This window comes from Pezoporus occidentalis, unplaced genomic scaffold, assembly GCF_034315485.1.
Source record: "Pezoporus occidentalis ecotype Australia unplaced genomic scaffold, CSIRO_AGI_Poc_V1 ctg213, whole genome shotgun sequence".
Classification (NCBI taxonomy): Eukaryota; Metazoa; Chordata; class Aves; order Psittaciformes; family Psittacidae; genus Pezoporus; species Pezoporus occidentalis.
Genome location: NW_026913997.1, coordinates 2,120,654 through 2,133,010, shown reverse-complemented (window position 1 = coordinate 2,133,010; position 12,357 = coordinate 2,120,654). Strand labels below are relative to the sequence as shown.

The window sequence follows — 12,357 nt, the reverse complement described above, 5'->3', positions numbered from 1 at the left end:
GAGTCATCTTTTTCCCACTTACACTTAAGTTAGACAAAGTTACACAAAATTAGGCAGTAAAGATGCAGCTTGATGAGCCAGTTTTATTAACCAAAAGATGGTACCAAGATCTTTACAAACTTGCAATGGAAGTATTTTCATTTTGTTTAAATATTCCTGTGGTAAGCACATGATCCAGAGATGGTAAGGTATGCACTTGGGAGACTTTTTTTCTTAGGAGAACCCAAACAAATAGACCACAATAAGAACCCCAACTTACAAAATTAAAACCAAGCTTATCAGTGGTGAAAACGCTACTTGTTCAGTTTTAGTAATGCTGTAATTAAGAGCCATAGTTATAGAAACTTTTAAAAAGAAAGTAACAAAAGCACATTCAATTCATTTACATCTTTGTTAAGGAATTGAGTTTTAACCTTGCAAAGTTTTTCAATTGAGAGTCCCTCTATTAAAAAGCCTTAAATCTGCATTTATGGTAGACTGTGCAATTGAATACTAGTACCAAATACCCAAATTGTGTTCTATATTTGTATGTGACTGGTGCCTGCCTTCATAAAACTGCTAATGCAAATGGGTGATCCATACCCTTTCATTAATTACTATCAGATTTATTAGCTAAAATATTAATGACTAGTACTGACATGATCTGACATAACTGCAGTAGGGTAGAACTGCTGTCTAAGCTTAAAACTGGAGACAAGTCAGGTTTTTATATTTCACCCAAACCAATCCTTGAGTATATAGACTATGCAGTAACAGTAAATTTATTTAAGTGCAGCCCACTAATTGAGCCCAGTAATTAAAATCAGCCTTCTGTAGTCCAAACCAAGCATTTATTTGACAGATGACAAAATACATCTCAGACTCTAAGGGAACATATAATACGATCATTCTGTACTGAACAAATTTAGAGCATCTTCATGAAGCTTACAATTGGACTGGTCTGTGCAAGATACCATGAAACTCTTGACTGAATTCTCTCCTTTGTTGTTTTGTTTTCCTTATAGCACCTTGAGGGGATCTCTGTCTGTCTCAGACACGATTATGTTGACTTTGTTCTGTAGGTGGATAGCTAGCATGTCACGCAGCTCTGTCAAGAAGCCTCGCTCAGTGTTGCTGTGCTCACACAGAATAACACTTATCCCATTGGCGACTGCATCCAGAACATCATGGTGGGACATCTCTCCTGCCATTTGGAGGAAGAAATGCCATGTACATCACTAACAGTACAGTTTAGGTAACCAGTTCTTTGCAATGTATACAGAATCTTAGCTAGAAGCTGGGAAAATGTAACTGGGGATACAGCCCATAGGGAGGAATGCAACACCATCTGCTCAGTGTAAGAACATGGAACACTCCTGCTTTAGTGCCCCTTGAAGGACTTTCAGCTGATACTCCCACATACAAGTACGACAACAACAGAAATTACTTCCTCTCTTTGAACAGATTCTGCCATTTGGGCAGGAAAGAGTATGAAGAGTCATTTGGAAAGTGGACTGTCTGGATGACATGTGGGTTGCTGTGATGCCAGCACAGCAATTGAGAAGCCTTGTGAAGAAGTCTGAAGGTCAGCTCTCCAGGACTGTGTGTTAAGGGGGAAATGGAACATGCCTTACCAAAGAACTTGCCTGAACTAAGGAAGGCAGACTTCACATTGTTGAGCAAGGTGTAGGGATTAGCTATCCCACTGTTTGAAAAGAAGATAATGGACTACATGTCCCTTTGGTCAGATATACTATGGGGTTCCTTTGCAAGACTCTGTAGACTACATTATATTCCATTTTCCATTAGAGAATTCTGTAAAGAACTGAGGAAATACTTCGTATCTTGCCAAAGGAGAAACACACTGAAAGTTGCAGCAGACTGCCATCAACATTGATTCTGTGTTGAAGTAATGTGTGCATAGCAATGTTTTAATTTAAATAATCATCACTATGCCTCACAACCATCTGATCCACATTATTTCTACTTTAATGTTATTATTTTATCATTTCAATAACTGTTTCTCAATTATTACAGGCAATTATGTCCAAATCTTTCAACAGCCAGTCAACTCTTTTTTGCTTTCTTCTCTTCTAGTGACTGTTTTTATAAGGTAACAAACATAATCTTTTACCTGTGAGATAGAGGTCAGCTTCCACTCCCTTCAGGACACTGCTCCCAGAACCAGCGCACAGAGCAGTTTTCTTAACTGGTGATTCTGCAGGATATAAAGGTGTCACAGATTAACTGTGTCTTTCTGTGCAGCTCTCACATCAGTATTGCTACTGATTGTTTCACAATAATTATATCTTGCTTTTAGGGTCAAAGTAAATTTGTTGGAGAAAGAGACACATCTGTCAGTTTGAAAGAGTCACGGGCCTCTAACATCTCTGATATCACAAGCAAAATCCTCTGTCTGCTAAATGGATGTGTAGATTTTCCTTTTTCTTTCAAGGGGTAGGAAGTTTGTGGAAAACTACAGCATGGCTGCTGGCTAGTTCTCTCCTACTGAGGTGGTATTTAGTGAGATTTCTGAACCCTTAAATAGGCTGGTACCCTTTCCAGGACTCTCATATTCCACCATCATTAGTCTTCCAACTAATGATGCCACTAAGGAAGGATTTTGCCTCTGAGATAACTGTTTTCTAACTTTTAGCTCTCAAAAGACTATCTCAGTGCTGCTCCATGAGAGCTGCTCCATGCCATTAAAAATTTGCCCGTTTGCTATGATTGATGATTCCAAGCTATTACATGTGTGACAATGCCAGGGAATTTAATTGTAGTGGTCACACCACTACAAACCCACACCATAATGAGAGGGTTCAAAATAGTTCAGGGGGGTTTTAATGCAACTGATAGTATAAGAGTCTTCTAGTAAGACTTCTCTCCCATAAGTTACAAAGAGTTCTCAATAAATTTGCTCTCACAAATTCTAACAGCTGTGCTTCTTGGAGATTTGGATAGGTAATTGGGATATGAGGATGCTTGCTCCATGTTTACTAGTGACCCACTGTTTGAGCTAGGATAGTTCACCTTCTTTGCCACTATTTCTCTTTCATCAAAGCGTGGATGGTTATGTGTTCATGAAGCACCTCATTATTTTAAGGTGCTTTGAAATTTTAACATTCACAGAAGGGAGAGTAGAATGAAATGGTAGTCATGTGTGTCCAGCATCCCAGGGGGAAAAAATCTTAGTCATTTCACAAATTATTATAAAGGATGTCTCATATTCAACTTGTGCTGTCCCTTCTTCACAGTAACATCCAGCATAATCTAGACCTTCCAAGTAAAAAACACACATGAAATTCTTTTTGTGTGATTGCGTCACCTAACTACTAAAATGCTGTTTCTTGTCTTTTAACAGTGCTTCATACTACCTGGAAGTGAAACTATCCAAGACAGCAGTACTTCACACACTCATGCTCACACTCACACTCCTTATCCTGCTGGAACACTAGTGCTAACGGATAGTCTCACTTGCAGGCCTGTTTACCTAGTGTCTTGCCCATTCCCATGGCTAAGCGGATGTGTGGTAATTTTAGGTGGCTTTTGATACGCTCAGTTATGTCCAACAAAGACACTGGCTCGCTCAGTGTGCACAGACGTCCCATTCCAGTATGGGGAAGCAGAGGCTGAAAAGAAATTAAAATTACTGTAAGAAAGCTGACACCAGAACTACCCATCTCTTTCCATGTTGTCCACATATGAGTATCTTGGGCACTCAGGAATGTCTAGAACTTCGTATGTAGTGTTCTTGAATGTAACTTACAAACTACACCAGATATAGAACTGAATCTAGCATTAGTGTGGGCCATGCAGCTATTTTCATTGCTCTGGAAAATGTGTGTGGCTTCAAATCCCCACAGACCAGTATTTCAGAGCACTGATGGGACAGCATAGGAAACCTATAATGCTACTGACTACTGGATTTCAGTGTTTAGAGTGCTCAGCGCATGCAAGTAGTACATTCACTGGAAGCAATACATTTAATTTGTTACCTTTTGTAATAAGAGAATCTCGGTCCTCTCATAAAGGCTGTTCTGGGACAATAATGCCATCACCTTCAACAGTGCTTTCTGAGAGCAGTTCAAACTGACTCTTATTTGCTCCTCACCTTCAACCCTGAGGAAAGATATGGTTGGTAGATTCTAAGAAACTAGACAAAACTTCGGCTTCATATTAATTTAAACCAAAGTTATTCTATCCTATGGCTATTCTACCACAGTGAAACAAGAAAGCACTGTAATAGCCTAGCCCAGTCTAGTCTACTCTCATGGAAGAAACAGATATGGGAATTTAACTCAACTGTCCTCTTCAAATTTCTTGTTAATGCTCATCTTTACCATCTCTAACCTATGTGATGCTACACTGAGTCACTGTTATCATTTAGTAGAACATAGATTGATCAGAAAGGGATCTTTATCCCTTAAGTTTCTAGGTCTGTTGCTGAAAAAAATAGCAGCAAAGCAAAAGGAGCAAAGAGATTACGACAGTAAAATACAATTCCAGCAACTTACTCTTTCAAACAATGTAAAGAATACAATATTAGAGAGTGAAGCAGATACCTGGCAGGCAGAGTAGTGAGACATGAGATCTCTTGGATATCTTTGATTTTGGACAGCACAGTGTCTAGATGCTCAGTGTTGTCTGTGCAGAATTCTACCCGGTGAGTGCCCTCAGCTGGACAGCTTGGTGCAGTTGATGGACGCAGCGGGACGGAAGTACAGGCACCTGAGAAAACAGTACAAGACTGCTGCCTTAGAAAGCTGGCCAAGTATCCTAATACCGATCTAGCACATACAATAAAGAGATACAACAAAAAGGTGCAAGTTTTGCACAGGAATCCATTTTCCCTGATCAGAGCTGAGGACTTCCTGCCTGGTTGTCTCTATTAGGCACAATCTGTTTTAAGTGCAAAGCAGCTGCTGCGATATAGAATTCATTCATTCATTCTTAAGGCCATCCACTTTATCCTAAGAACTGTACAAAAGCAAAATAGTTTCTGGCTTGAAATTCAGGCTGGAAAGGACAGAAATGTTTTCATTTATGAACCTCGATACAGAATAAAAATCTTAAAACAATTTCAGATACCCTAAGTCCTTTGCAAACAATGAGGTCCTGCCCTTTACAAATTCACGGTGGTGATTTAAAGTCAGTGGTCTAAACTTTGCAACCAAGATAACAATACTCTGCACCAGTTCTGACAACATTTAATAGTACAGTCATGCATCTGAAAAGCTCTTCTAGTGTTTGTGTTTGGTTTTCCTCACCAAGCTCTGTTCTGTATACTTGGGATACTCAAAAGAATTCAAGATTACTAGAGGAATAAAAAAAAAAACCTCTCCAAAGCATACCTGTAAAAGCTGGAAGAAAGGAAAGTGAGGAAAAGCCCGACATACAATAGCATATACTGATTAACAATGTTAACCTGTTTGTTTGTTTAACAGAATCTCACCAAGTCCCTTTGCTAGCCAGTCATTGACTCCGTGAGGTATGGCATCGTATGCTGTATGCGGAGAGTAAATCCCAATTCTGTGCTCCAGGGCTCGGACAACCAGCCGTTCCTTCCAGGTCTTCCACGTTACTCGCTTGAGTGGTGTGAATACAGGAGGGTGGTAAGAAAGAATAAGGTCTGCCTTTTTCTGCACTGCCTCTTCCATCACTTCCTCACTGAGATCGTTAGTGAGGAAGAGGGTGTTCACAGTGTGGGGAGGACTTGGTTCCACCAGCAAGCCCACATTGTCCCAGCTTTCAGCCAGAGAGAGGGATGCAAAGTCATTCAGGGCTGAAACGAGCTCACCGAGATTCATGAGGGAGCGTGAGGGCCGGTGTCCCAAAGCACGGATGCAGCGCAGAGGGCGGTGAAGCAGCTGCGTGCCAGGCAACAGCATGCAGCAATCTGTAGAGGGGGTAAAACCGGCAGGAATAATCCCAGGTGACCGAGCAGCAGAAACCACAGCGCCGAGAACGTTTACGGCGCGACGGAAGAACGGCGGCTCCGCTTCCTGCAACTGCTGCCGGGAGGCTCCGCCCTCCTCTAGAAGCGCGGCGGGGCCGGGGCTGAGCTGTGGTGCCTGCGCTGGGGGGGTTAGGGACAGCCTCTCAGCAGCGCCGTGCCTGGGGCGGGGTGCGGCCGGAGCCTTCCTGCATGCGAGAGGGGAGCCGCTTCCCGGCGACGGGGCGCCTGGCTGGGGCTCAGCCTCGGCAGGTTTGTGCTAGGCCTCCGTATGGCCGGGCGAGGGTGAAGCTGCGGGGCGGCGGCGGAGGGCGAGCGGACGGCCGCTCTGCGGTGGGGGTTGCGGACGCTCCCCGGCCTCCCGAGAGGGTCGCTCGGCTGTGGAGAAGCCGGGCCCTGCGTCGCGGCGATGGAGCGGCGGGCGGGCCGAAGGGAGAACGGGGTGAGGGGTGAAGAATGAAGTTGAAGGAGGCAAGGCCCGAGGGCGCTGCTGGCGGGTCTCCCGGCCTCAGTGAGAGAGAGGCAATTGCCAAGCCTGGGGCCAGGCAGGGAGGGCAGAGTACGGAGGGGAAACCGGCGTGTGGAGCTGGTGGTTCCTACACGACTGCTAGCAGAATTCCAAGTGCTTTCTTTGGAAATCTTGCTGAGGCAGCGAAAAGTTTGATGCTGTGTTTGTATACAGCTGCTTGTCTGTTGCAGGCTGTCGGAAAGCAGCTCCAAATCACACTTCTGTTTAGGGACCGGCATGTGGCTTCTAGCTGTTCAGTTCAGACCTTCAGCAAACCATCATCTTTGAGACAGCTGTGATTGCTTGGTATAAGCATACATCTTAGGAAAGCGTGGTTTTTGCCCCCCATCCCCTTTCTTTAAGCGATTTTGTTCTACGCTACAGGATAGTGTAGAACGAAAATAAATAGAACTAGAATTCTGGTTATGTGCTGTGCACTTGCGTAACATAGAACATTTATCCACAGGGTTGCTTGAATGTAAAACTCTGTGCTGTAAAATCATAGAACCACACAGATATTTTAGATCCAGTAGAGCTGGGAAAAGGTAAAAAAAAATCCTAACAAGTTTTCTGCATTTTCTTGGCAGGAAATTGCTGTATGCAAATCTACCTGTGCTGTTTGATGAGCAGACATGGTGAGAGCTACAATACTTTTTTATATTTTCTTTCTTTCTGAAACAGTCATCTCTTGGACAGTGAGTAGCTCTGTCTCAGAGAACTGGATGTTTTACTCTGATGCTGTGAAGAATTTCTAACCAAAAGCTTATGTTTTCATTTCAGTTTTGTAACAACATGTTGTGAAAAGGGAAATAGGTCACTTTACATCAGTATAAGATGTAATTACATTTTTGGTTCTAAGATACTACATTTTAATCCCACTTTGGCTAATATTTGGTAATCTAGTTGTATCACAGGAGTGTTATTTGAGTTGCAAGCACATATTCCTGCTTGAGCATGTGTAACCTTCTGCACTTGCAGGCTTTTTAAAGTTGAGCAAATCAGGAAATAAAGATAAGACTGTATGTTTTGATTCTTCAACTTGACAGTTGAGTGACGGGGTAGGTCCAGTTTGCAAACACACACTGTATCTCTGGAGTGTAATGGTGTGAAACAGAGCTTCTGCATTAGGATGGCAAACTTGATTTGTCCTGAAACTAAATGAAGCCAACCGCTTTCTGGTGATTTCCCTGGAAATGTGGAAGCTTTGTGACATTAGCCTTGCTTGTGGCCAAATCTGAGACAGTGGTTATTTGCAGTGGGAAGTTGGTTGTGTTCTTGGTGGGACTGTGAAATGAAACTGAGTCTGTTAGAGTTTCATTGCTGATTTAATTATTATTTTCTGCCTTTTGCTCAGGCTGTCACGCTGCATACTGATGTAGGAGATATTAAAGTGGAACTGTTCTGTGAGCGTACACCAAAGACTTGCGAAGTAAGTCGAGTTACAGGAGCAGGATTGCCTGGTGCTGAAACAAAGCAGTAGAAATAGCGAAGCCTGTAAAGGAGGAGAAGTGGCTTTTGCAGTTCATCTTTTCAGATACTGGAATAGAATCATAGAATGGTTAGGGTTGGAAGGGACCTTAAAGATCATCTAGTTGCAACTCCTAACATTTTAAGTTTGTACAGTGCCTGTTCCACTTGTGGAACTGTGCACTGTGTCCCACTGCCTAGAGTTCTGCTGGATGTTGCTCACCAGATAAGGTTTAGTTAAGGGTCCCTGTTCTCCAAGTTCCAGCATCTACCAAAGTGTCCTTTGTCCTTAACGGGAAGTACGGCACATGGCCTGGGATTCTCAGTTTCCTTGGGTTTGCTTGCACTCACACAGATTAGGCGATACTTTAAAAGTGAGAACTGCTTCCTGGTTTGTCAGAGGTCCCTGGTTTTGCTTTCTGTGATAAACTTAACCGTAGATTGAAATCAGTTTTTTTTAAACTAACTAACAAAGCTGAGGCATGAAGTTACTAATTACAAAATTAGGTTTACAAAATAAACATGTTGGATGAAAGTGATACTTCCGAGTATGTCTGGGGCTGCTTGTTTGTTCCTCAAGTCAGGCAACCTTCTGCTGTCAGGTATTTTGTTAAATGCTCTGATCTGTGACATTGTCAAAAGAGCATATCGGCTATAATTCATTGATGGCTATTCTGTGGCAATAGTGTGTGGAATTCATGTGGTCACAGTGCAAAGCAGAGTAAAAGGGTTGGTCTTGCTGTGGCCAATGCTGTCATTTTAGTAAGAGGATACTATTTCTGTATTGTTTATTAGTAGAATTTGTTTTCCTTTCCTTAGAATTTCCTGGCTCTTTGTGCTAGTAACTACTACAATGGATGTGTATTTCACCGGAATATAAAGGGCTTCATGGTTCAGACCGGGGATCCATTAGGTAAATTCTTCTGTCCGGTTCTCTCCATAGAAAAAGATACATAAAAAGAAAATGTAAGTTAAAAAAAAATCCTTATAACTATATATATTAAAACCATCAGTAAATTAAAATATAAGAATACTGTATTGTTGATGGAGCTATTTCTGATGGTATTAGCTTTCTGTGGTGAGCCAGAAATGAGAGAGAACAGCTGTGACACTAGTTCTAAATAATGGTGCAGCAGCAAAGCATTCTACAGACTTTAGCTGATCCAGGTGTTTCCACTCAGCTATGCTGCCCTTAAAGGAGTTGGGGAAAGTGTCCTAGAGAGTGTCAACTGTTTGGAAGAAAATCTGATTCAAGTGTATGTCTGTTTGTAGTAACACTGAATTAAATTTGGGGCTACATCAGTGGTTTGTTCTGCTATGTAATGGGTGTTCCTTCTATGTTTTGTCTCTGCTCTGTATCAAGGCATGAGAATCCAAGGTCTTCTTCAAACAAATTACAGGCTATTGTTTGTGTTGTAAAATGTTGCAAAAGAACAGTATATAATTTATGGAATTTTCCGTCTGAAAATGCAGTAATCTTTTTTGGTGCTTCTTTGTCAGGCACTGGGAAAGGAGGTAACAGCATCTGGGGCAAGAAGTTTGAAGACGAATTCAGTGAATACCTAAAGGTATTTCTGTGCTCTCAATATGCAGTTATGTTTTCATCCAAGTTTTCTTTACAGGTTGGAGAATGATCAGCATTGTGTTGTGCTGTATTAAATGCTTCTTTTGTAATTGTAAAGCAAAGTCTAATCCTGCAATAGAGGGATAGAATGCTTGTTATTAAACTAGGAACAGGTACTTCTGTACTTGGCAAGTTAGGTTTGAGGGTTTTCATCACTGAAAACAGAAGAAGAAGAAACTTGTGACGAAGTATTTTTCGTACACTGAAGGCAAGGAAGTGATTTTTCTTTGTAAGAGAGTTTGAGGAGCTAAATGTGGACTGTGATGGAATATCTTAGCAACCAAGGTATGGTTTTAATGATGGTATTAAGGCAGAGTCCTAATTCACAGAGCACTTTGTATATGTTACACATTTGTGAAAGCAAGGCTTGTTTCATGTGGACTTTTTTCCGCTTTCAGCACAGTGTCCGTGGGGTGGTTTCAATGGCAAACAGTGGACCAAATACCAATGGATCACAGTTCTTCATCACTTATGCCAAGCAACCGCACCTTGACATGAAGTACACTGTGTTTGGCAAGTAAGTGACCCAACTGTATGCCTCCTCACTGTAGTGATCTGTGATGGATCTGAGTATTTCAGGACACATGCAATGCAAATTTGGAAGCTTCTGGTTCTAAAATCTTTAAAATATTGGATGTGTATATTTAAATGTATGTTCTTTTACTGTCAGCAGAATCAGTTGCTCCAAAATGCTGTCCCCTTTTTCTTAGTAGTAGTAGTAGGGAATTAGTAGTAGGGAATTCAGTGGAGAGAGGTGTATTAAAAATTCCCTCAGGAATGGAGCTTCCCCCCGACACGCACGCACACACACACAGAGGGAGTTACTCCAGCATGCCTTTTAATCCCTGCCCATACAGCAGGCTTATTTGAAGCCAGCTCCAGAAGAGCCCAATACACAGTTGCAGAGTTTACCCAGAAGCAAGAATCTGATCTGGGATGGAATCTGGGGTGGGTGTGGTAGTGACATGGTAATGTTTCTGTTTAGTTGGAACTTCCTGTTGGTCAGATTAAGATTTATGGAGTTGACAGTATGTAAACTCAGGTGAGGTTGAGGTGCATCATTATTTTAAAACATTCTGATGTTAATAGAGACTACTGATACTATATCATCCTTAAAGCAACTGCTTGAGTCTTTTAGATACTGCTTTTTCTATCTGGGAATCATGGTAATGTCTTTTTTTCCAGTTGTTAAAACTCTCTAGTGTACAAGTGAATTTGCTGAGGAAAAAGTTGCCTTTTATTAAATGGAATTAAATATTTAAAGGAAACTACTGAAATGTGAAAACATATTTTCTGCTTCTTGTTTATTGACATTTAAGTGTTTCTTTTTCTTTAAATTTCTGAGTTTGTTTAGAAGTGTGTTTGAAGGTAGGTTTTTTTAGACCTCTTTCTTACAAAAGAGTAACAGCTCTGACAGATGAACTTTGCCAGATGAACTGCCAGTGGCACTTCAAAATAGTCTTGCCCCAGTTGCAGTACCAGCAGAGCAGCATATGTGTCCCTATTGGTCCACAGTCCAGTGTCCTAGATTCAAAGAGGTGATGCATCTGACTGAATTGAACTGTGAACAGCACACGTTTTCTGCCCATTCATTACTGGGCAGAAAAAACCTGCCAAGACTTACCAGAGCTTTTTAGAGAAAAAAGTAAGAGATATATTAGAGCAATCTCTCTTGACACTTCTGCAGCCGGAGCAGGAAATCTGAAGGTATAAACCTGTTTGAGTCATTAGATTTACACAGTTGTTAACGATTCTGTCCAATCTTGTCTTTGACTCACAAGGTTAGAAGTGATAATCTCACATTTGGAAATTGATTTTCCAGCCATAGGATTTTAGGAAGTCACAGTGAGGTTTGGTATGGCCAGTGTCTTGCTGCTGTTTAAGCCTATACTATGATAGGTCAGTCCTGCCTACCAGGAAGTGCAGCCAGGGTCTTTACACGGCTATGGTTGGTATAAAATATGATGATACTGTCATGTCAGTGGGAGTTACTTGTATAGAATCTGTCATGGATGCTTACCATTTCCTTTCAAAAGACATTATGTGCCATACATAATGTATTGACTGTGTTACTTGTATCATTTGCTTCTGAAGTCCTTGCCCTGTGACACTTAACTGTAAAGTGCTTTGAGATATCTCAGTTATGAAATTTAAATCATTAATAGAAGGTGAGTCCTGGCACTTCTGCTTTTCTTCCAGAGTTATTGATGGCTTGGAGACCCTGGATGAGCTGGAGAAGCTGCCTGTGAATGAGAAAACCTACAGACCTCTTAATGATGTTCGCATTAAAGACATTACAATTCACGCCAACCCTTTTGCTGTGTAGCTGCAGAGTGCTTCGACACATTCTGTAGGGACAGATCAGATTGACTGCTGGATTATGGGGTTTAAAGTATCTTTCAAAAGGGTTACCTGAGGTGGATCATACCTTTGCTCATTGAAAACGGGATCTTCAGGAGCTGTGATGTTTAAGTGTTGTCACAGAGGAATCTGGTGTTTTAGAAGCCAGTTTTCCCAGAGTATCTTCCAGGATTTTGATTTTTAAACATTGCTTTTTCTACTGGTAAAATAAAGATGTGAAAAGATACGTTTTTTTGCAAATATTTTTCTGCCTTAATTTTCTTAGTGACACTGTGTTGAAACAGTGTCCTTTGCTACAATTTCATGCTAATGGTTTTTTGACCCTTCCTTGTGTAAATTCTAGCCTTCCTTCCTTTGTTGGTATTTAGAAAAGTGAGTAAGAGACACTGGTTTTTTCCCCTAGGTGAGAGCAGTGATGTAGATAGATGAAGCCTTTCTCTCCTAGGGGATTAAAGACCATGT

At 41.5% G+C, this 12,357-nt stretch overlaps 2 protein-coding genes across 2 annotated transcripts; one reads left to right on the top strand and one right to left on the bottom strand.

Moving 5' to 3' along the window:
- Positions 1-808: 808 nt before the first annotated feature.
- On the bottom strand, positions 809-5,907 carry NIF3L1 (NGG1 interacting factor 3 like 1). Its single transcript, XM_062619738.1, has 6 exons — positions 5,435-5,907; positions 4,545-4,710; positions 3,978-4,101; positions 3,473-3,611; positions 2,114-2,197; positions 809-1,183 (listed from the first exon to the last, which is right to left on the bottom strand). Exons 1-6 carry the CDS (start codon positions 5,868-5,870, stop codon positions 999-1,001), a joined length of 1,134 nt encoding a protein of 377 aa, XP_062475722.1. The 5' UTR covers positions 5,871-5,907; the 3' UTR covers positions 809-998.
- A 154-nt stretch (positions 5,908-6,061) lies between these two features.
- On the top strand, positions 6,062-12,119 carry PPIL3 (peptidylprolyl isomerase like 3). Its single transcript, XM_062619740.1, has 7 exons — positions 6,062-6,187; positions 7,031-7,078; positions 7,798-7,872; positions 8,730-8,823; positions 9,411-9,478; positions 9,933-10,051; positions 11,734-12,119. The coding sequence occupies exons 2-7, from the start codon at positions 7,076-7,078 to the stop codon at positions 11,858-11,860; spliced, it is 486 nt and encodes a 161-aa protein (XP_062475724.1). The 5' UTR covers positions 6,062-6,187; positions 7,031-7,075; the 3' UTR covers positions 11,861-12,119.
- The last annotated feature ends 238 nt before the right edge of the window (positions 12,120-12,357 follow it).